This window comes from Anser brachyrhynchus, assembly GCF_964034855.1.
Source record: "Anser brachyrhynchus genome assembly, chromosome: 8".
NCBI lineage: Eukaryota > Metazoa > Chordata > Aves > Anseriformes > Anatidae > Anser > Anser brachyrhynchus.
In genome coordinates this window covers 12443247-12465940 of record NC_137702.1, presented here as the reverse complement: position 1 = coordinate 12465940, position 22694 = coordinate 12443247, and the positions used below count along the sequence as shown (strand labels likewise).

Genomic DNA, 22694 nt, shown 5'->3' with positions numbered 1-22694 from the left:
ACTATTGAGAAGGGAAGCATGCTTCTGAAGGTAGTGTTACTTAACTGGATACTCTTTTTCCTTTAAAAGCATGTTGTTATTTTTGGAAAATTATGGGCAGCTTTGCGGGGGCTGTAGGGCTTATATTTGAAAGAAAATAAATCTAGTATTCTGATGGTTCCTCATGATAATGTGATCTTTCTAAAGAACTTAAATCTATATTTGGTATTTGAATGCTGTTATCCTTTATCTGGAACTCCATAGTTCAAAAGTTAATCAAATACAGTACAATACATTCTTTTACAGATTTAAAATACATCAACATTTATTACAGGGTACTCTTAATTCATGTGTTGGGTTTTGAATTGTGTATTGATTTTAGCCCTGTTTAATCTCATTTGGTGATTATTTTCAAAAATGGTAGCTTAAAAAAATAGATGTTGGCAGAAATGTTTTCCCTGATGTCCCCTTTTCGGACACAAAGAATTCCAGGGTTCCCATGCCATCAGGTACAGGCTATTCATTTTGCCTTTGATATTTTTGGTTAAGCAAAGTATGCTAGTCTTAAACTTCTTAGATCTGCAAATGGTATACGGTTTTGTTTTTCTGTCCTTCATTAGCTTGTGATTAAACTTGTCTTTATGGATGATATTTTCCTTTGGTTTATGTTTCTGTTCACTTTTAAAAGCAAATTCAGAAAGACATTAGCATCTTGGCTGGGTTCAGGAGACAGATTTCTCCAGCAAGCCATTAATACCGTTCTTTGGATCTGCCACAGAGGGGAAAAAAATCTATATTCCTCTGAGTTGTAGAATCAATTTATGTCTATAGACTTAAATTATTTCTTGTTTCATTACATAGTTTGATTAATACACATTCATACAGCTGATTTACACTCTCCAAGAAATTATTGCAACATTGATAAAATATGAATATACCATAACCTTCAACAGCTGGTGATGTGACTTGCTATAAGAAAAACAAGTGAATGTATATTGTGGTATTTTGTATGAGTGTCTGTTGTTTTTTGAATGTTAACATCTTTAAGCAACATTCATATGTTAATATTTCTGGGAAAACTGGATGATACGGTAGGAAAAATAATTATTACAGAAAGCACATTATGGAATATTATCGTTCTGAGAGAAGGTCAAAACAATGGATGCTCCACAACCTCTTTAATAGGATATATCCATCCTACAAAGAAGGATCCAAGATCTCTAAAGATAAATTTTATTGCAGTGTTAGACACTCATGTAGACAGTAACAGAGTGATCTAGGGGGTTGTATAATTGTAAAGTATTGTTAATGTTAATTTTCCTGTGATTGAACACACAATTTGATTTCTTGTATATTGGTGTAATGCCTCAGAAAAATATGGTTTGGTGAATATTTGAGAAATTGGCTTTTATTTTCTCAGAAACCTTTAAATCATCTTTTGAGATACTTTCATTAAAACGGAACTTGTTGATTTAATTTTTACATTGCTAAATTTTATACGCTGTGTTTAGTGTTTTGCATATGTCTTTTATTAGTAGTGTTGAATATCTCTTTGCTGTATCTTTTTATAGTCTGTTTCTTACAGTGCATTAGCTTATTTTAATTTTCTATCTTTGCAATATTTTTTTCTCAGTGTATTTTCCCCTTTGTCCTGTTTCATTTAGTGCTCTTTTTTCTTCTTCTCTTAATCTCTTTGGAAGTTTGCACTATTTGGCAGGTACCAGGTTATGAGGGACAAATTTTGCTCAGCACTCTTCTGGAGCTACTGAAGGCTTTAGGTGAAAATGTGATGGAGTTTCCATGTGTATAAGATTCATGTATATTTCTAAGATAATGTAAATTGTGGTTTGCTTTGTAGGGAGCACTTAGGCCTGTAGGTAAGCCCATTGAAATACAAGAATTGTGTGTGAAGACTTGCCTACAAGCATTAAGTTGCAAGAAATAGTACCCTGTGTTTGTTCAGTAAATAAATATTCTCATATATCTTTGTTTTCATTTATTACTTTGTAATATTTAACATTATAATAGTTGTACTGACATTTAATCTGAAGACAGATTAAAATGAATTATTTTAATGCATCTCTTAAAACCCAGTCTTGTGAATTCTTATTGCAGGTTTTATTGTTGCAGAGGCCTTGGAAACTTGGACTACATTAGATAGTCCAATAAGATTTAATTGACCATTCATAGAAATACCGTTAATTTATTTGGATGTGTTTAACTTTCAGTATTATATGAATGTGAGAAACAAAAACATCTGTGGCATTTTCTGTGGTACTGGATTTGTATTTTATTCAGTGAGTCAGAAATGTTTCTGTGTAATAAATCAGATTTGAAAAGTTTGTCTTATTGCACTTGACTTGCTAGAATACAGTCTCGTGCATCTTTCTATACCAGTTATTTATTTGTTATGCCTAGGTCTTCTTGAAGTGTAACTCTAACATAATTTTGTAGCAGTCTCTTTCATTAAGCTGAATTTCTAATATTCCCTACACCGTCTTTTTTCTTTAACTGGCTGGTAACGAATATTAAAAATCAAGCTACTTCTCAGTGAATATATTTTATGATAAAATCTCGATGTCTATCTTCATATGTATGTTGGTTAAGAATAAAAATGTTCTAACAGTACTGTATTTTATCCCCATGCTTTCAGATATGTTCAGATATATATGTCAGAGTTAAAGACAAATTTATCATACAGTGTGGATTTATTTTAATGTATAGATAAGGTAGTCTAAAATTCCTTTGTAGTGAGGGTATGCAGCTATGAGTAGCTAGTACCGCAGAATAAATTATCCTCCTGTGTTACTTTTCAGAACATCTTTGTCTTGTCTTCCTGTGCAGCATACAGTTTTATTCTGAGGAGACCAGGTTTTAGATTGTTTCATCATTTTCAGGAGCACAGGGAATTGGTGCATATCAGGTTACTTTTCAGTGGCAGTTTTTATTCCATACTGAGGTGGAGAGCATTAGGAGAAGGCAGTTGTTTTGTAAATATGTAACCCGTGATTTCTCTATAGGAGAATATTTGGCAGCATTGATGAAGTATAAATTTTTGTGTTGAAGAATAATAGAAATTAATTGCTAATTTTAAAAAAGCGCATATGCCATACGTATTAGATCAGAGTGTTTTAATTCCTGCTTAGTCTGCTCCACCATAAAGTGGTATGGCACATAGCATAACATTTTTCTTAAACTACATCTTAATGTAAAATTTAAGCATACACAATCACCACCATCCCCAAGGAGTAGGTTCTGTTCTCTGGTAGATGGATCTATATTCTTGGGAAGTAACAAAACATTAAATCGGCTTTAAGTTAAAAATCTCATTTCATGTAGAATTTGAATGCTACAACTAATTTATCTGCAACATAGAAAAATAAGAAATCAATTAAAAACTCCTAGTATGAGTTTCTGATCAACTGCAGATTGGTAGTGCAGATAATTGTGTTACTAAATCATATCATGCTCCTGTAATGGGCATACAACCAGATTTATTAATCAAGTTCTGGTTATATTTTACACCAGCTTAAAATATTCAGGTTTATTTTTTTCTGCCAGCATTATTATATTTTATAACATCCTTTCTATATACTTATCAATGGAAAAAGTTGTAAATGATATAAAATTATTGCAAGATCAAAGAAATGTTTAGTAAGAGTATTTTCATGTTCATAGAATCATGATTTATAATTACATAAACTGCCCAATAAACACTAAATAATAGAGTTCTTAATTTGCAAGAGGTAATGTCTTGGGCGTGTGCAACATCTGCTTTTTTCTCACCAGTAATAGGCTTATCCCAGAAGCTATTAAATGTCAAGTACATTTGTCAAATTCATTTTTCTTTCTCTGAATATATTTATCTTGCTGTCAGCCACAGTGCAATCCTGGTGAACAGCACTATCAACCCCAGAGTGATCCTCATTTAAATAATGCATCCTGTGGAAAACAAAGCTTGATTTCTCTTGGATTAGTGTCCTTTGCTCCTTGAATTCTCTTCTCGTTTGCCTGATACCTGCTTTTCTTTCTTATTACTCTCACCTCCAAGAGTCCTCTGTTGTAGCTTCCTGTCCTGGGAGAGAGACTGCTTACCTGCTGACTGACACGGTGGTGGTGCGTGTGCCTTCGTGCCTGCTGATGGACTGACCAGTATGCAAAAAGTAACAGCGGAATTCTGCTCGACTTGCTCTTAGTGGAGCCAGCACTTACCATCTCTCCCACTTCCCATACTGACAGATTGTAGAGAGACCATGCAGGAACTCATTTATCTTTCAAACTTTGTTGTTCAGCTTGGAAATCACAGAGAAGAAATGCACAAATGAAAAACAAACGAGTAACCCGCCAATTTACTACTTTAATGTAGAACAATGGTAGAAATTTATTTTCCCACCTGGTCATTTAGAAATGCTTGCCATTTTTGGAGGATCCTCATAGTAAATCAAATGTTTTCGAGGTGTAGGAAACATCAGAGTTGCAAGATCAAATGCTGTAGGAAAATCATGGTTCTTTTTTTTTTAAGTATTAATTTATTCACGCAGCACAGCTGTGTAAGAGTAAAGGTCTGGTTTTGGCTTTACACAAGTGACACTTTAAACAAAAGCAGAAGTGGTGATATCTCAGTGCTGGTGTACCAGTATAAAAGTATATCTGGTGGGGCAAGGAATAAATGATAATGTAATTGTCTACCTGATAAGGATGTTCAGATATTTCACTAAAATGTTAATAAGCATAATGATGCAACCAAGAAAATAACCAGACCCTAGTGACTGACGTGTGCTATGAGAATGCTGGTGTTTTTACTCTTCAGTTTTAACTAACCTAGCTTGAAATGCTAACTTCATTACCAGTCTTGCATATTTGTTCTGATCTTATATGAATTTTTGGCAGGATGTCTATCATGAACTACAAACTGATTTTAGAGTCAGTCTTTTAGAGAGGAATTGTGTGAGCAGCACATACTCAAGTTAGTTTTAATCTTGTCAAGTTCTTATCAAGATAGGAGTTCCTTTGGTACTACAAACTACTTACATGCTATTTTAAGAGGAGAAAAGATGCTAGGGTTTCGTTTCCTGTATATTCAGGCTTTGATAGGGATGGGTACGTGATTTTTAACTTCTCGTTGCGTATCTCTTTGTCCATCTTTGTTTTGCTCTGCATAGTTAAAGATGAAGATATGTTCTTGATTCATATAAGAAACTTTAAAAGTTCTGTTTCCAAAGTGAAGGCCCGAATGTGTTTGCTTCATGGTTTATTATCATAGTGGGTGTTAATAAAAAAAAAACACGTTTTAATCCTTTACTTCCTTATTTCTTCCCTCTCTTTCATTCTCTACACAAAAAAAAAAGAGTGAATAATTCTTTGTTTTAAAAATTGTTTTGTTCCTACAGCATGAACATTTTATTGTTACCAGCAGAAGTCACTTAGTGCGTGCTTTGTTGTTGTTTCATGTATAAAAATGGAGATACAGTTTAATTATTTAGTTATCTCAGAAGTCTTTTAGGTGTTCTGAAGTATCAATACTATGTATGGATAAAGTACAATAAATTACAGTACATATAAAGAGTTAAAGTTGTAGTGGAAAGCAGTTTCATAATGAGTTACAAAATGGGTCCTAAGTGGATTACCTTAGTCACAGTACCAAAGTATTAGGTAAGTAAAAACCTACCATGTGCTGCTTTCTTCAGGGAAAGGTGCTTTTGTCCTGATGGGACTTGATATATGTCTATATTGATTATACCCTTAAAGTCTTCTGTTTCTGAAGGAATATCAAAAAAGGGTCCCACTTCATCAGTCTCTTCTGCTTCCGTGTTGCTGTCATATGTTCTACAAGTCTCGCATTAGTGTGAGTCCCAGCACTTGTCCCCAGTGCACTGATAGACTTTTTAAAAATCTTGAATGTACTGTAGAATAATTTGCAGGGAACTAGTCTCAAAATTTCTGCATCTTGCAGACTTCATGCCAAGGTTAAAAGCTGGGGACTTTATCTGATGTTTATGAACTAAATTAAAAGAAAAAAATGTCTTTGAAAGGAGATGATTCTGTTTGATCTGACTTGAAGATTTCTTTGGGAAGCTGATCTGGTACTATAGCTGCCTTGGGTTAAACTAGAAATTCTAAGTACGTTTTCTTCTATTTACTTGTGTAAATATACCTGTGTAAATTTAAATTAAGTGTATTTACTTAATTTACTACATTAATTTTCAGTCTTCTAATACAGTCTGCTTAATACCAATCCTTTCTTAGCTTAGCATCTAATAAAGTTTTTTTCTGACTTGCTGATAGTATGCCAAAATCCAGAGTGATAAATGATGAGGAAAGCATTTTTTAATACGTACTTTGCTACAGTGCCAGTAGATGGCACTAAAACAAAGACTTGCTTAAAGCCTCCCAAGGAATGATAGATACTGATTGTGCACAGAGTTCTTGGAATTACAAATTACAAAACAAGTTTGTTTTGCTGTAGGTATTTTTTCTACATATATTTTAGCCATGTTTTTTTATTAAAAAATTATACTCTTTCATTTAAGATAAATCCTACCTGCATAAGAAAAAATAAAATTTTCAGATGTCATAACATTCTAATTATGGCATATATATTTTTACCTTCTAATCCCCAAAAGTTTTGTTACCATAGTACTTATATTGTGAACTATATTCAGACAACTGTAGAAATGCAGCTAGTTTGGGGATTGGAAAGTGATGACTGACAGCTTCACACCATTTTCTTGATCAGGAGAGGACAAGTCGCTTGTTTTTAGTTAGTCAACAAAATACATGTCTTCGCGTGGTACTGAGTGGTGATTGTGTGGCAAAGGGGGTTGACTTATTCACTGTTTTTTTAACCTGCAAGTAATTTCCTAGAGCAGGCAGACAATAAATTACAGGGAGGTCCATAAGCTAACTTAATATATTAAAAAAAAAATCCTCGCTACAGCTTTCCTTTGTTAATAAGTGTCACCTGCTAGCTTTATAAAGCTGTTTTGTGTATTGCCATCTTTTTAAAAATACTGCATAGATTTGCAATAGTGGTCTGCCAGTGATAAATATATTTAAATAATAAGGGAACAGATTGTGATAATAATGGAAGTGTTTTAAATCCATAATTGGTCACACTAAAAGCAAGTAGTAAGCTTTCAGCGATGTGTATGTAAGATAGCCTGTCTGAATGCTCTGTGAAACTTTGAGGTGGTCAAAGTCACGTGTGATTATATAAAGAAGTAAATGTGAGAATTTGTATCGTTACTTTGGAGGTGATTATGTAAGGTTGATCAAGATAAATTAGTTAACATTAGGAAATAAGGACTAAACCTTGAGGTTGAAGGGATTTCAGTCTACAACTTCCGTTTATTTTCACCTGAGGGGAAAGTAGGATACTACTGTCTCTACCTGCATTATAATCTCTACCTGCATTATAATTATGTTGGAATATTAGATAAGAAAAATTCAATAAATTCACACTGTAGTGTGCTGAGATACCTCTTGCAAATTTCAAGTTTGTTGTGTGAGTTTACTTTAGATAGATACTTGAAATGGAAATTATCTATGGATGAGAGAGGACCAGTGGCATACGGTTTTCTCATGTGTTCTTAAGCATTTGTGGATGAAGACCCTTTGGGTGGCTTATTTTCAGAGGAGGCCCTGGCACATTTTTATGGCTGCCCCTTACATTGTCCAGCAGGACAAAACTGATGCTTTACATTTACATAATATATAATATATATTAACTAATAATATGTTTAACTGAAAAGCCTCACTCGTTACTTTTCATCCCATTCACTGATTTGAATCAACTGCCTAAAAGTTAAAATCTTCACTTTGTAGCATGTTTGTCAGATCACTCGTTCACTTAAGATTTGAAATACAGTACATTCTCCCCTTGAAGAAAGGAGAAACCTTCAGCAAGCAGTAACTAGCGTCTGACTCTTCCTGCAATACTGAAATTGATTTACTAAAACATGCTGAATGACATGACCTCGTGTACAGGCTGCTGCTAAGTCATTCGCTATAAAAAGTGTTTCACTATAGAAGTTGTAGAAACACAGAAGTACATTCAGAAAATGAGTCTTCCTAAAAAATAAATTGTGCTTCAGGTTTTGTATGTTCCAAAAATTTTGTGATTTGAACTGAGAGAAGCTTACCTTCCATCACTGTAGGTGATACAACTGACTGCAGGTTTACTCAGATAATGTATATTTAGTCGTATGTCTTGGTTTTGTTTTTGCAGAGAATGTGAGTTCATTTTCTTTGGTAATTCCTCACAGATGCTTCATGGGAAATTCTGTAGTGGTTGCTGATAATGTAGAGATGGTTGCTTTTTGGTTGCCTTGTTGAAGTATGGACCCAGTTTTACAGCAGAGTGTGGAGAACTGAGGTGCAGCTACTTTCTCCTTCCTGTGTCTTATGTTCACTAGGCTTTTTGAATTTTGGAGAATGTTAGTTCTCAGCTGCAAGAAGTAGTCTGAATCCTAACTGTTGTGCCTATTTACAAAGGAACTGGAAGATGTATCATAAAATTGTTAGCTGCTTTATTTTTGAAGTGTTGTGGAAATTATGTGGACACCTCTGTCCTTTGCTTAATGTAGTAAAGGAACAGACAGACTTTGAGAAAGTGCTCAACATGTGTTGCTTGACTTACTGCTTTTTCAGAGAAATTCTTGGCTCTCTTACAGTCGTGTAGGATTGTCGAGCGGAAAGCCTGTACAACCATGTGAAAACTGTAGTAGTTCAAAACTTAGGGTTATTTGCAGGTGCATTATTATATAGTCAGTTAAAAAGTTGTGTTAGAATATAAAAGGAAGAACAGTGGTTCAGAGAGAATGCAGTATTTAGCAAATATCAAGTACATGAATATGGAATATGTTAATGATGTATTTGAGGGCTAGTATTTTCTGTGTTCTGTTTGCAAAGCAAGACCTGAAGTGCACATTTCCCCCCATTTAAACAGATCTGATGAGGAGTGGAAGTAATAGAGAGTTTGATATTCTTGTTTTGTTCCTCCTCCCTAGTTGTCATTTCTTTCCATTCGAACTCAATTATGGAAAGATAGGCAGTAATCCGATGTTATTGGTAAAAACTAAGTGAAGATTTTAATTCCACCTATGGTGCTTCCTGTAAACCCATAACCCTTTGAATTGCAGTATTTTCTCAGGCCAATTACGATGTGCTATCACTACCTTCACAGAACTTATTTCTGAAATTCTTTGTTTTGCCTGTTCAGGAATAATTGCATTAGTTACTGAACAAGCATTTCTGGTCTCAATTGAATATAACCTGAATATGTACAGACAAATTTAAATAATAATAGATCCATAATATATTTAGATCATGCTGGCTTTAAATCCACTCAGCATTTTAGTATTCAACTAAAAAATTTAAGACTGTATCTTGTGTTTTCAACTATTACATGTAAGTGGAAAGAAAATTAACGTTTTGGGGGGTGAGGCAACAGTTGGTCTAGGCAGAATCTTAAATGCTTGATGGTGTGAAGCCTGCACTTTGCCTTCAGGCTGTTTACTTCCCTGCACTTCAGGCCTTATCCAATTACCAGGGTAGTCAATTGAAAAACTTGCATGAGCTCTGTAACCTCTGGATCTTTTCTGTAATATGTGTGGAATTCATTATATTAGTGCTCTCTTTGTTTTAGCAATAAGGGAACAGAAAGAAAATTCACTGAAATAGTTTAGTAGTGAATAGATCTTAGATTTTAGTGTGTGCGCGTATAGTCTATATTTAGTAATTGCAACATCAGTGGCCACAGGTAACTGCATGATTAAGGAACTGAAGTGGACTACCATAACTAGAAAGCTTATAAAAAGGATTAAACGTAGTTACCCATTTTTTAAAGGCTTACAGTATGGTATGATTTCCTGTCTCCAAGTTAGCTTTGTAGAAGGTAGTCTGAGAAGCTTCCATTATCAAGCACAGATATGAGAGTCACGTAAGTGATGCTTTAGTGTATCTGCTGAATAGGAAATCAGAACTGTATGTGAATCCAGCATGGCAGATTTGAGGGAAACTCAAAACTCAAAACTGACATTTCATTCAACTTCTGTATACTTAGAGGAATCTCTTTTTGTATGTATTTATTTTGCGAATTACTTCTTGGTTTATTGGTACATTTTGTAAATGGTCCTTACATTTTTCTCTAAAGTGAAGCTTCTATGAAATGTTTAACTACAAAGTTTGTACATTCCTGTACAGCGTGGGGGTGGTTGAGTGCAATGTTAAAATTTTGTAGTAGTCATTTGTAGCTTATTTTGAAGTGAAAGAAATTACATCATTTTGTTTATTTTCTTTCCTTGTAAGCAAAGTATGTTGATCGTAGCTATTGAGAATATGAGTAGCTTGTTCCTGATACCATATTGTTTTAGCTAGTGTAGGTTTTACATTTAAAGAAATATAGTACATACATATTTTTACTGGTTTATATAAATTCATCTACTACTTAAAATAAGTTTGAGATAATTATTTATATAATTCAGTAAAAATGTCTGTAAACTGTTTCAGATAAGCTATGAAATGTTAGATACTAGTTGATTATTGTGGCTAGTATTTAGATTTGGGGGGATCACTTGTAAAGACAAATTTAGTGAGATGTTTTCCTTTGTCTCTGTAGTTATCAGAGACTGTTACAGACGATTGCTGTACTCGAGGCTCAACGTACTCAAGCAGTTCAAGACCTTGAAAGTTTAGGCAGACACCAGAGAGAAGCACTGAAAGATCCTATTGGATTTGTGGAAAGACTCCAGAAGAAGGTATTTCAATGGGCATTTCTTAAGTCTTATTCAGATTTTTTTTAATAACCAGTAATTCATTATTTGTAGGAATCAGAATTCCATATATACTTGCACAGAAACATTAGGAGCTTGGAAGTCCTTTCTCTGCTGAGCAGAAACCCTTGGGCTTATAAAATCTTTGAGAGAGGTCTTCAAATATTTTATTAGATATGTTTTCTTTCCATTGTTACATGGAAATGTAATTTTTAAACTTGTAATGTGGGTATTTTAAGATAACCTGAAATCTACAGGTGACTGCAAGTGCTTGGTTGTAAAGCCAGGAATTTGTAACTTTTCTCATTAGAGAAATTAAATGACATTCTATGAGTGAATTTGGTAGAGTACTTTTGAAAGAGTAGGAACTATAGTTCATTAAACCAAAATGGACATTAGAAAACATACCTGGGAGAGTGCTGGGTAATGTAATTAAAATACTGTCTGATGGAGGAGAATGATTTTTGATAAAGAATGATTTTCTTTTCAAGCTTAAAATGTGTAGTAACAGAGAAACTAAAAAAAAAATTTAAAGCTTGAACATTTTGCCACATCTGCCAGTGACAAACATGCTTGACCCTCTGGTCTGGTAGCAACATGCTGTATTTCAGTGGAGAATTAAATAAGTATTTTATGATGCCCTTTCCCTAGGTTTGTAGAGACCTTGATTTAAAGAGAGGTCTGACCTCAGCCTATTGGTTTCAGTGGTTGTTTAGTCATTACATTTTGAGATGTATTAATAACATGTAATAGGATTGCATTTGATAATCGTTGTATCGTATAGGAAATACTAATGCTAGTTGAAGGCATCTGATGTGTTTATGTCTCTGAATCCAAGGAAGGATACTCTCAAGGTTGACCATAAAATAAAGTTGTAAGGCTTACATCAGTTGTGTTATAGTAAGAAGACAGCATAAACACTGTGAATTGTGCTTTGATTTCCTTGAAGGGATTTGTTTGGGTTTCAGTTTATCAGATAATAAAACTTTGTGTTTTCTTAACCTTAAGAAAGTTACAGGTAGTGGGCAAGCAGTATGTCTAAACAAAATAAAAGACAGGTAGACAGCAACAGAGTATTGAAGTCAGAAACACCTGATTTCAGCTGTGAAACAAATTTTAAAGCTTTGTGCTCAATAAGCCATCATTGACCGTGCCGCTGCATATTTTATATGCACTGTTGTGTATTACTCTTGAAAGAGATCTTCTCCTGAAAAAAAGTGTGCTTCATGGCACTTTAAAATACTGATTTTGAATTTTGCATTTAGTTGAAAGGCAGGTTTTCATAACTTTTTCATAACTTTCCAGGATTCATAGTTCTTTGTTGGGATATACAACAATTACATTAAGTATTGTTTATCACTTTTCACATTTTTTTTCAGGTCGATATGGGTCTTCCATATCCTCAGAGAGTTGTTCAGCTCCCTGAGATTGCCTGGGACCAATACACCACTAGCCTTGGAAACTTTGAGAGAGAATTCAAAAACCGAAAACGTAACAGTAGGAGAGCAAAGCTGATTTTTGACAAAGGTAAAAGGAGAATGAATATATGTTACAAGAAGCAAAAGACCAGCACGGAGGTTTAATAATTCAGTTCTTGTGTTGTTTGCAGTAGGTATACCTGCAAGACCAAAAAGTCCTTTGGATCCCAAGAAGGATGGAGAGTCTATTTCATACTCTGTCTTGCCTTTAAGTGATGGTCCAGAAGGTTCTACAAGCAGTCGTCCACAGGTAGTTGTCACAAAAGGAAAGATAAATTTTTACAAAACAGTAACGTTTTTCAAATTATGGGGTATGTGGATAATTTTAACTGTTACTTTAACCGTTAAAATTGATCATAAAATTCATTCATGGATCAAATTGGAGACCCTGTGTTTTGCTTTAGAACAGTTTTATTTCAATTTTTCGTGCATGTTTTTCTTTCAGTTTTGATCCTTACTTCAGAAAAGGATCAAAGTCAAGTTATCCTAGCTGTACATTTTCTAAACACCTGTTCCATTTTATATACTGTATTTGAGCAGATGATAAGAGGACGACTTTGCGATGAGACCAAACCTGAAACTTTTAACCAGCTGTGGACTGTAGAGGAACAGGTAATGGGAAACTCTTGCACATTGGTAGCTGCAATAACATATGTGATAATAATGACAAACATTGTAATAATATTTACAGTAATTAGAAGTGAAAGTCACATGTATGTAGATACCTGTCCTTTGACAACTTGTATCTCTACTAAGAAAAATGTGTGTTTTTTCTGTTGTTTGTGCTTGATTTAGAAAAAACTCGAGCAGTTGCTTCTGAAGTATCCACCAGAGGAAGTAGAGTCCCGAAGGTGGCAGAAGATAGCTGATGAACTGGGAAATAGAACAGCAAAGCAGGTAACAAGTAAAATGCTTGATGAAGTAATCCCTTTTGTTGATTATTTTTTAGCTTTTTAAGAAGCACTGATAAGAGATTTTTTTAACAGAAAATAAAAAATCAAATTAGAAATAAATCTAGATACAATAAGTCATAAAATGAGAAATTGGAGAAGAGGTTTATTTTTGATAATGTTCATAATTAAATCAATAAAACCTATTTTGATAGAAAAAGATTTGACTGTTTATGCATTGTTTGAATATTCTACTGCATATGGTAGTACCGGTATCAGTCCCTGTATCCCAGCAGTTGGTATATAATTTCACAGTAGTTATAATTGTAGGTCTCTCTTTTTATAACTGCAATACATAAAATTCAGTACCTTTTCAGTTATCACTTTTTCTTAAAAATTTAACAGCAGGGTCTGCATTTCGCTAATAACAATGTGATTCTTTTAATCTCAAATAAAGAATTTTAATAGTGCCCCAAAGCCCATGACAAAACTGCCGGAGATAGTTGTTCATTAGATTTTGACAGCATCCGTTTAATTCTTTATAGCAAGTATAGTGTGTGACACCATTTGTTCTCAGATTGAGTTACACTGGAGTACTGAATTTCCTGCACCTCAGTACTGTAAAATGGGCAGACATTTTAATACTTGCAGACAGAAGAATTGGTTTTATACTGGGGCCCACATCCACAAAAGAAGTGGAGACACTGAATGTTTTTGCATCTGACTTTTAGGGATTTTTCCACTAAAGCAGCATACTTTCTCCAGTTTGACCAGAAGGTATAAATAAATAAATATGCTGATGTTCCGTGTTTATGGAACTTTCATTTCTCCTATTTCACTAGTATTCTTTTGCATAAAACAGTACTTAAGTGTTTCACTCAATACAGCGTTACCTCATCTCGGGTCATATCTATGCTTACAGGTATTTATGCTTACAGGTTTCTACATACTGGGAAATTAAAATGCATGCTTTTTATTTCATAAATAAAATGCAGAAGCACTTTCTGTATGCTAACTATACATAATTTATCTGTTGCTGTTAAGAAAGAATACGTTGAGCTTCAGCAGGTAACAAACTACTGAAGCTCTTTGCTTCCTATCCCTACTCTTGGTAGATTTCCTGTATAATTTTTAAACAAGAGGCATTTTTTACTCTTAAAGACTTCAAAGTGTCTGGAAATATGATAAATGAAGCATTGCAGAATAGGTAATGGTTAAAGTAGTTGTTGCAGAGTAGAAAACGACAATTTGTCGTCTTTATATTCTGAACCAGTGTAACGATGCTGGCAAAGCTTTGAAGTGAAGGCCTGTTATATTTCATTTGACATTTAATTGTTACTTGTTTTTTGCTTTTTGTTTTTAGGTTGCCAGTAGAGTACAAAAATATTTTATTAAACTGACTAAAGCTGGTATTCCAGTTCCGGGAAGAACTCCAAATTTATATTTATATTCCAAAAAGGTGAGACAATATTACAACAGAAATTCCATTTTTCTTCTTGCATTTGCATGCAAATTGAAACTAAAATATTAATATTTCAATGGACTTAAGCCTTGATTAAGGCTTTCTCATTCACTAGCTCCACCTTGCATGTATTTCTTAATTAATCTATTTCTTTTGCCATTAGCAATGTAGAGTGAGTTAGGAGTTATTCTAGTTTCACATCAACACCTGTTAATTACAGCTGTATTGCATAATCACACCAAAATGAAGTGTCAGAAAAAAGAATGCTGCAGTTAGAGTGCAGGCTGAACTAACAAAGCTGGAGCATTGGACATGGGGGGTACTTTTTCCTTGTTTGTAAGTTCATTGTAATTGATATAGAAGAGGCTAATGAGAACCCTATTGGAAAAGGATAAGGAGCCCTCTGGTTCATATTGTACAGTCATCTTTTAATTAACAAAAACATATGCGAGTGTGTATAACAGCATCCTAAGCTAGCACATTAAATGAGCATTTAATTCTGAAATGTCATCTTATATTTTGATTTGCAGTATATATGACCGTTAAAATGAAAAGGTCATATAAATGACTATTAAAATGTAATGTTTTTCCTGATCTTGGAATGGGTGAGAAAATACGACCCTGAGAAATCTTCTTAATTTGCAAAAGCATAGAGAAGACCCTAGATTGCTGTGCAGGCCAGTCGTATATTTTGATGTAAATCATGTAGTACTCCTGGATACTAATGAGAACCCTAGACATTTGAAGAGGGAAATCTCAGCATGTTTTTGCTGTTGTTTTTTTGCTAACAGTGTGTTTACAGAAGTTGTTTAAAACCGGTTACAATCACATTTTATAGAGCAACACTGATTATTATTTTTTTTTGCATCCAGGTATCTGTGATGTTTTCTGATAAGGAATTAGAGTAAGCCTTGCACTGATACTGAAAATGCATATTTGCAAATTTAGTCCCTTGAAAGTTTGGGACCTAAAGTTACTGTCAGATGAGTCTGATAGGAGATCTACTAATGCTTGTCTGTAATGATGTAAAAGGGTACACACCCCCACTTGTCTACTACTTTTCTCTGAAATTACTGCAAAGAATGAGTATCATAGACTTTCCATTTAACACGGTAATGCCATTTTACTTCCACCAGTATTTTAATCTACTATTCTGCTCTATAAACAGAGGCAGGGAAGGCACAGACATGATTTTGTCTGCTGCTTTATCTATTGGAAAAGTGCTTTCTGGCAGAAGAACCCAAAAAGCAGCTGCAAACATTGATACCTTAAATATTGTGGTGAGATTTATCTATTAGAGCTCTACATTCCTTGTACGGTTTACCGTTCTGTGGGGCTAATTTCGAAAGGGGGGTGAGGGGTGAAAATTGTTTTTTGAAAATTATAACCCTTGGGGTTCTTTGTGTCACCTTATAATTTTAAATGACCTTAGTCATGTGTTAGGGTTTTTTTGTTTCCTCTTGATTTTATTTGAAAGACTGTTATTACAGAGTGCAGGGCAGCAGACCACTGTATTTGCTGAATAATGGGAGCATTTAATCAGTACGTGTGTGACACTAACCATGTTTTCCACTAATCTGAACAGTGATCCATAAAGTTCTTTAGCCCTGCTGTTCTGCTTACATACACAGTATAATCAATACTGAAACATATTTTACAAAATTTTCAACGTTTTCAAGCTGCAATATATAGATTTTAGGTAAACTTATACATAGAACAAATGTAACGCTCATGTCTGTTTTCACAGTATAATTCATACCCATAACACAGTATAATTCATACTTGGTAATAAACCAAGTTGTAAGAGTAAGGTCATTGTCCCTGATTTTTATTAAGGTAGCTTCTTCATTTTTTCTTTGTAACCCACATAACAAAAAATACAGCACATAAAATCAAACAAATAGTGTATGTGGGGGGAATTGAGCTAATATAGCTGTCTACTTAGAGCACTGATTGACAGCACCATACCAGGCTGTAGTTATTCCCAGGTCTCCAAAGCAAATAACATAATGTGGCAGAAAGGAAGTGCAAGGGGTACTGAAAGCCTGGATCCTGCTTATGCTGTGCTCATGTTTGTTTCAATACCGGGTGTGTGTATACACTGTAAAGTGCACTATCTGCTTTACTGCCAATAATAGAAATATAAATATTGGATGCTGATACTTAAAGTATGCATTTTTGAGGAAATAAAAACACAATTATATGTGACGTAAACAATTGTGTCAAAAGTGATGCTTCACAAGGGGAAGGTACTTCTGTTTTTCCATGGGGATTGCCTAGGCTGCTCTTTTGAAATGGTTACTGGGTAGGTGAGAATGCTATTCAGTTCCTTAACATCTTGTTGAAGTTGCTGTGTGTGTCTCCTTGTATGAGATAATGTCTCTTGTGATAAATGGCGCAGGAAATCAAGCACGATGCACCAGTTTATTTTCCTGTTCAATGTTATCAACTGTTGGTGAAAATAGAATCAGTGATTTAGGACTACAGTAATCAATTCTTCAATTACGGCTTATTGGTTTCAGTTTTATGTTTATATTCTATCAGTGCACCTGCCTTTAAGCTTAATCCAAAAGATAAATTTCCCAAAGGAAAAATGATCTTTTAACTATCTGCTCTTACATAGTATTTTAGTTCTTTCTTCACCAGAAGCAGAATCATATTAAAAACAGAATTCAAAACCCATAACCATATGCATAATACTGCAACTATTTAAGCATAGACATGGTTTTCCTTTCTTGAATTCCAGATCTAGTATTGTATGCAGATCTGTTTTCCTTATATTAATGGAAAATTTAAATCAGTGTGTCAGCTCAAGCTAAAATACAGCCTAACCTTACAAATTGAATTACTTTTGGCGGTATGAAATCTTAAAGGAAACCAGAAAGGAAGCAAAACTCAGGAAGTTGGTGATTGTAAGGCAGAAGGTGGAAAAATTCAATGCAACGGGCACTATATTAGTCTTAAAACAAAACGGTCATTTTTATTCTGTGCATTGTGCTCCTACAGATATGAGGTACCACCTTCCAATCGTTATTAGTTCAAATCATTCCTTAAAATGGGGCTAGTCTTAATTCCTTGTTATACTTCTGTCTGCAGAGCTCCATTCCATCTAATATAATTTATGGGATCTTTGCCTTTGCTTTTTAAGCTGTGCAGAACTATAAAATAATGTTATGTATTGAATCCCGGTTTAGAGATAAATGGTTTTATTACAGTGCTACAGGTTTCTAACTGATTTTAGGAGCCTTTGGTATAAAGCATCTTGTATGAAAAGAGAAAACATTAACTTGTAAATATTCCTTATGCTTTGTCTACGTGACAGAACCTAGACAAGTCCTCTGTTTTATAATTAAAAGAAAATGTTTTCCATGCTTACAGTTTTTGATTTGCATTGTTTTCTTTAAATTGTGGAATGTATTTAAGATGTCAAAATGCTGGTCTGGAAAGGAGCTAAGTAAAAAGTTGAGTCAGTTTCATTCACTGATAGTTCTTCTACTTGATATTTAATATTCTTCCATGGGGATTAAGTAATGGGGGCTGAGTGCCTTTAAGTAATACACTTTAAAATTGCTGTGCATTCTACACCTTCAGACAGCGTTAGATACACACTAATGGAGTAATTTATCTGTTCTAACATTTCTTGGATTCCTTTTCCAGTCAGTGGCAATGAAAAAGAACCTTCAGAGACAAATTCTTTCTCATAGAAACCTCTTTTGTGGTGGAATGAAAAGCCTTTAGCAGTAGCATTTTCTTACCATAGAGTAAGAAAGAAATCTGGACAAAATTAGCCTAGACTAGCATTTTCTAAGGCACAAACTAGTACAAGAATTTGATGATGTGTCAAATGTGGACTGGTTTCTTGGGTCTTGAATGTGTACAAAAGTACTTCTTTGGTTAGTCCCACACAAGAGCCATCCCTTAAGGCTTGGAAGTCTTTTAATATCTTTGCACTTTGGTTCTCAGTCTTTAAAATTGTATGTTTTATTTTCTATTTTTTTACTGTTGTGTCTCATTAATTTAGATGGTGGGCTTTTTTATAGCAAGAGCACTTTCTTGCTGGGTTTTTAGCAGAGAAGCGTTCCACTCTTCATCTGATTTCACTTACTGGGGAAAAAAGCTCTGCAATATGAAGCTATACGAGGCTCCGATATAGAGGTTTAGGTAAAAATAATGGGGAAGATGATACACGTTCAGTGCAAAATAGTGATTTTTCTGACAAGGTTGTATTGATGAGGATTACTTAAAAGGTAATCAAGCAATTTCTTTATAAATATATTATTTTTCCACTGTAGTCATCAAGTAGACGGCAGCACCCTTTAAATAAACATCTTTTCAAACCTTCAACTTTCATGACATCTCATGAACCCCCAGTTTATATGGATGAAGATGATGACAGATCCAGTTTTCACAGTCATATGGATACTGCAGCAGAAGAGGAAGTATCGGTATGTCATTTAAATCAGTAAGCAGATGTATTCCTTACTGTCGTCTTAACTTGTTTATTGTACAATATAAGGATGAAGCATCTTTGTCATAAAACAAATATCATCAATTAAGTCCTAAATTGTAGTCAGATTCATGGGCCATTTTGAATTGCAAACACATCGTTAATGTAAAGGTTCACAATTCCAGAAAAATTAGACCAAAAAAAGAAAGGAAATAAATGAACTAATAAAAATTTCCGTCCTGAAACAACTTCTAAAATGTTTTAGTTTTGCATATTTTCAAAAAGTGATCTGATGTGAGATTTGTTTTAAAATCGTACAAACTAGCCAGGCGTGATTCTGGGTAAAGATGTGTGGTATTAGACAGGTTGCGTAGTGTCTTGGTAACGCTTGAGTTCCGTTGGCATCATTGCTTTTTTGTCTTCCTCCACTGACTGAATTTTTTTTCAATCTGCTTGAAAACATGAACTAACAGTCTGAGTCCTGAAGTGGCAAATACGTGCTTTTAGAGGCAAATTCCAGTAGATGTCTTGTCCCAATGTGTCATTACAGCGTGTAGTGTTCCAGTTTCCTAATTTATCACATGCAGTAATAGTACAATGGTTTAGACACTTCTTACAACCATATGGGGGACTATAGTTCCTATATATAGGGATCCCAATGCAAAGATGTTTGGCAAGGCTCACAGCTGGTGTGAATCACTGTGGCTTTACTGTGTTTAGACTGAAGGACCTGACCTGTTAATTTTTTTTTTGTTTTGGAGAGCCTAGTGACATCTTGTGTGTGAAAAGCTTGTTGCATAACAGAGGCATTAAGGCTGCCCAGGTTAAGTCCATTCATTTACTTTATTGACTTTTTTTACATGCACTGCATGATCTTCCTTAAATTATTACATTTGCTCATTTATTACCCAGTCTTAAATCACATTTTCACTCCTCCTGTCTCTCAGTGATGGTCTTTTTTCATCTACAGGCATTTCTGATAACTTATTTATTCCTAATAAGAATCTTAAAAGGCATGGAAAGAAAAATGTGTATTAGAAGAGATGCCGATTACTATTATGTATCTCAATGGAACTGTTTTTGATCACACATTCCTTTGTTCTGTATTATTCTTAAATACATATTCTGTTCTTAATATTTTCCTAAAACTTTCTAAACACTTTTTTCCCCATGGTGTCCTAACTTTAGTAAATAATGAGCACCATAAACAAACTGGGATTTATTTTCATTTTGATAGAAGTTGCCGTTTTTTTGCAGTGATAATGGTGGACTTGTGCCCCTTTTTTTTTTTTAATTTGGCTTAATCTTTTCTTTCTTCACTAGTGCAGCATTTCCAGATGGATATGTTTCTGGCTTGCAGTAATGTAGAAAGACACAGGTGAGCTCAGTTACGAAAAAGATCCCCATTATCAATGCAAAATAGAAACAATTTGGAAAGAAAAAGAGATCATGAACTATAATCAAAATAAATATACTGGAGTCTGTTCTAATGTTAAAAATCAAATCTCTTAGTTACAGTCAGTGTCTCAGAGAAAAATACTTTGTATATTTGGTGTAGCGAGAAAATTATGGGCAAGGTTTTCTTTGATTTCTTTACAATGGAAGTACCAGGTGCTGTTTCCTTGTAAAAAACAAAAGATTATGTCTGGGTATTGCAAGTTGACTGGCATAACCATTCTTCAAAAAATTGTTGTGGTATAGATTAATTATTCCTAAGTGAAGACCCTCTATTCTTAAAAGAGTGAATTTATTTTTCAGTTATAGTTACTTCATTTTGTGAATAGTCTAATTATTCTAGAACACAATTTACAAGAACAGAATAAATTATTATAGGATTATTATAGCATAGTTTATTCAATATACAGTTATGTTGTTCCAGGCAGGTTTTTCTCAGAAAAACTTAGATTTGCATAGAAAGTGAATCCCTGTTTTATATGAAAAGAACATAGCTTATTACCACAGAGTTTGTGTCATTTGATCTTGTTTTTTTTCCTGAATATTTGCAGTCTAATCCTCAAAATAGTTTCAGAATTACAATTAAATAATTGATACAACCTTTAGAAATTTAGCACTAAAGAGCATGCCATTTTCCCTCCCTTCCTTTAGTAAACTTACTAAATATAGCATACATTCTTCAAACTTCACAGTTTCTTAAAATTAATTGAAAGGATGTGTGCAGGCTACATTTGAAGATTTTATTACTGTCTCGTAGTTCATTTTCATAACTGAACATTCCTACCAGTATAGGATCTGAAAACTGTTGTAAATCCATAGAGACCTCTCTTCTTTGAAAACTGTTGATAACTACCAAGTACAGCTGCTACAATTAAATAGCCACCTTGAAGTAGACATTTGAATTAGAATGAGAGCTTCTCTGTTCTCATAACGTACAGGTCTTTAAGCTTTGCTGAAGAAAATTGGATGAGAAAAATCAGAATGTTGTGTTTTTTATTTAAATAGAGAACTGTGTTATGATTTTGGGGGTACAGTTATATGCACTGGCATATAGGGATACAGACTTTCATAATTTAGGAAGCGTAGCAATCTATTTTATTGAACTATTAAGACAACATGAAGTGAATGGAAGGAGGAGTGAGCACGAGACGAAATAACCCTGCAGCTTTCTACTCTTACAGTCATGGAATGATATTTCTCATCACTTTTTATTCTTACAGGTAAAGGTGAGAATCTAATCTGTTAAAGATTGTTTTCAGTTAAAAAGTACGTAGTACGTATAATGAAAGCTTGGTACTGTCTTGATTTATGGGTCTTTTAAACAAATGGCCTCATGCAAAAATTCTTAAAACTCTGAAGAATTTTTGGGTGTCATCAGCTTTTTATATTTTTACAGTTTTGAAAGTACTTCTGAACAGTGATTGCAACTATCCTTAGAATAATATTGCTCCATGTTATTCCATAGAATAGTAAAGGGGAAGATCAACGAAGTTGATAAAACCTACCTGAAATTTTAATACTCAAATTTAGTCTTTACTGCAGTTGCCATTTTGCCTACAGTATACGAGCAAGTAGATTACATACAAATTGCAGTAAGGCATCAAAGATGAGAGAAAAGCTGGGTTTTAAGATAAAGGTCTGCTGTCTCCTTTATCCTACTGCTAAGCAGTTCACCAGAAGAAACTTATTTGCAGGATAATGTTTTGGTATAATGCAAATAATAAAGAATATTTAATAAAAAATGTAAGTTAATTTTATGTACTTTTTTTTGCTGTGGTTTTAAAAATAATTTCCCATTATGTCTCTTTGAATATATTGCCAGCGTTTTCCCAGAAGTTAGTTAATTATACTTACTGATTTGTGAAATATGTAGGTACATTTCTAAAGAATATTTATCTTTTTTTAACCACGAACAGGATGAAGAGAGTATTCCAATAATGTATCGTGATTTACCTGAATATAAAGAACTGTTAGAGTTTAAAAAATTAAAGAAACAAAAATTACAGCAGATGCATGCAGAAAGTGGATTTGTACAGCATGTGGGATTCAAGGTAAGTTTAAGTGATGTTCCGTTACTCAGCAGAGTGTAGAAGTCTTTGAAGATAACATGGTTTAGATTTCCTAAAAAGGCTTTGTTTAGTATAACAAGTATGGTTCTGTAATTCTTTTTCGCTGTGTCTGCTTTCCCTCATCTTCTTTAATCAAAACAAC

General features: G+C 34.0%; 1 protein-coding gene across 6 annotated transcripts in view; it reads left to right on the top strand.

Annotated features, from left to right (window-relative positions):
• ZZZ3 (zinc finger ZZ-type containing 3) overlaps nt 1-22694 on the top strand; it is a 60337-nt gene that overhangs the window by 33359 nt on the left and 4284 nt on the right. For 3 of the 6 annotated variants that reach the window (XM_080601462.1, XM_080601463.1, XM_080601464.1), the window contains exons 4-11: nt 10598-10736; nt 12131-12278; nt 12361-12479; nt 12770-12841; nt 13025-13126; nt 14483-14578; nt 18874-19026; nt 22400-22534. In XM_080601462.1, the coding sequence (XP_080457588.1) occupies nt 10598-10736; nt 12131-12278; nt 12361-12479; nt 12770-12841; nt 13025-13126; nt 14483-14578; nt 18874-19026; nt 22400-22534 (964 nt within the window). Of the gene's footprint in view, nt 1-10597; nt 10737-12130; nt 12279-12360; nt 12480-12769; nt 12842-13024; nt 13127-14482; nt 14579-18873; nt 19027-20351; nt 20407-22399; nt 22535-22694 lie in introns of those variants that run through there. The other 3 variants (XR_013954096.1, XM_080601466.1, XM_080601465.1) reach the window with 3 other exon arrangements.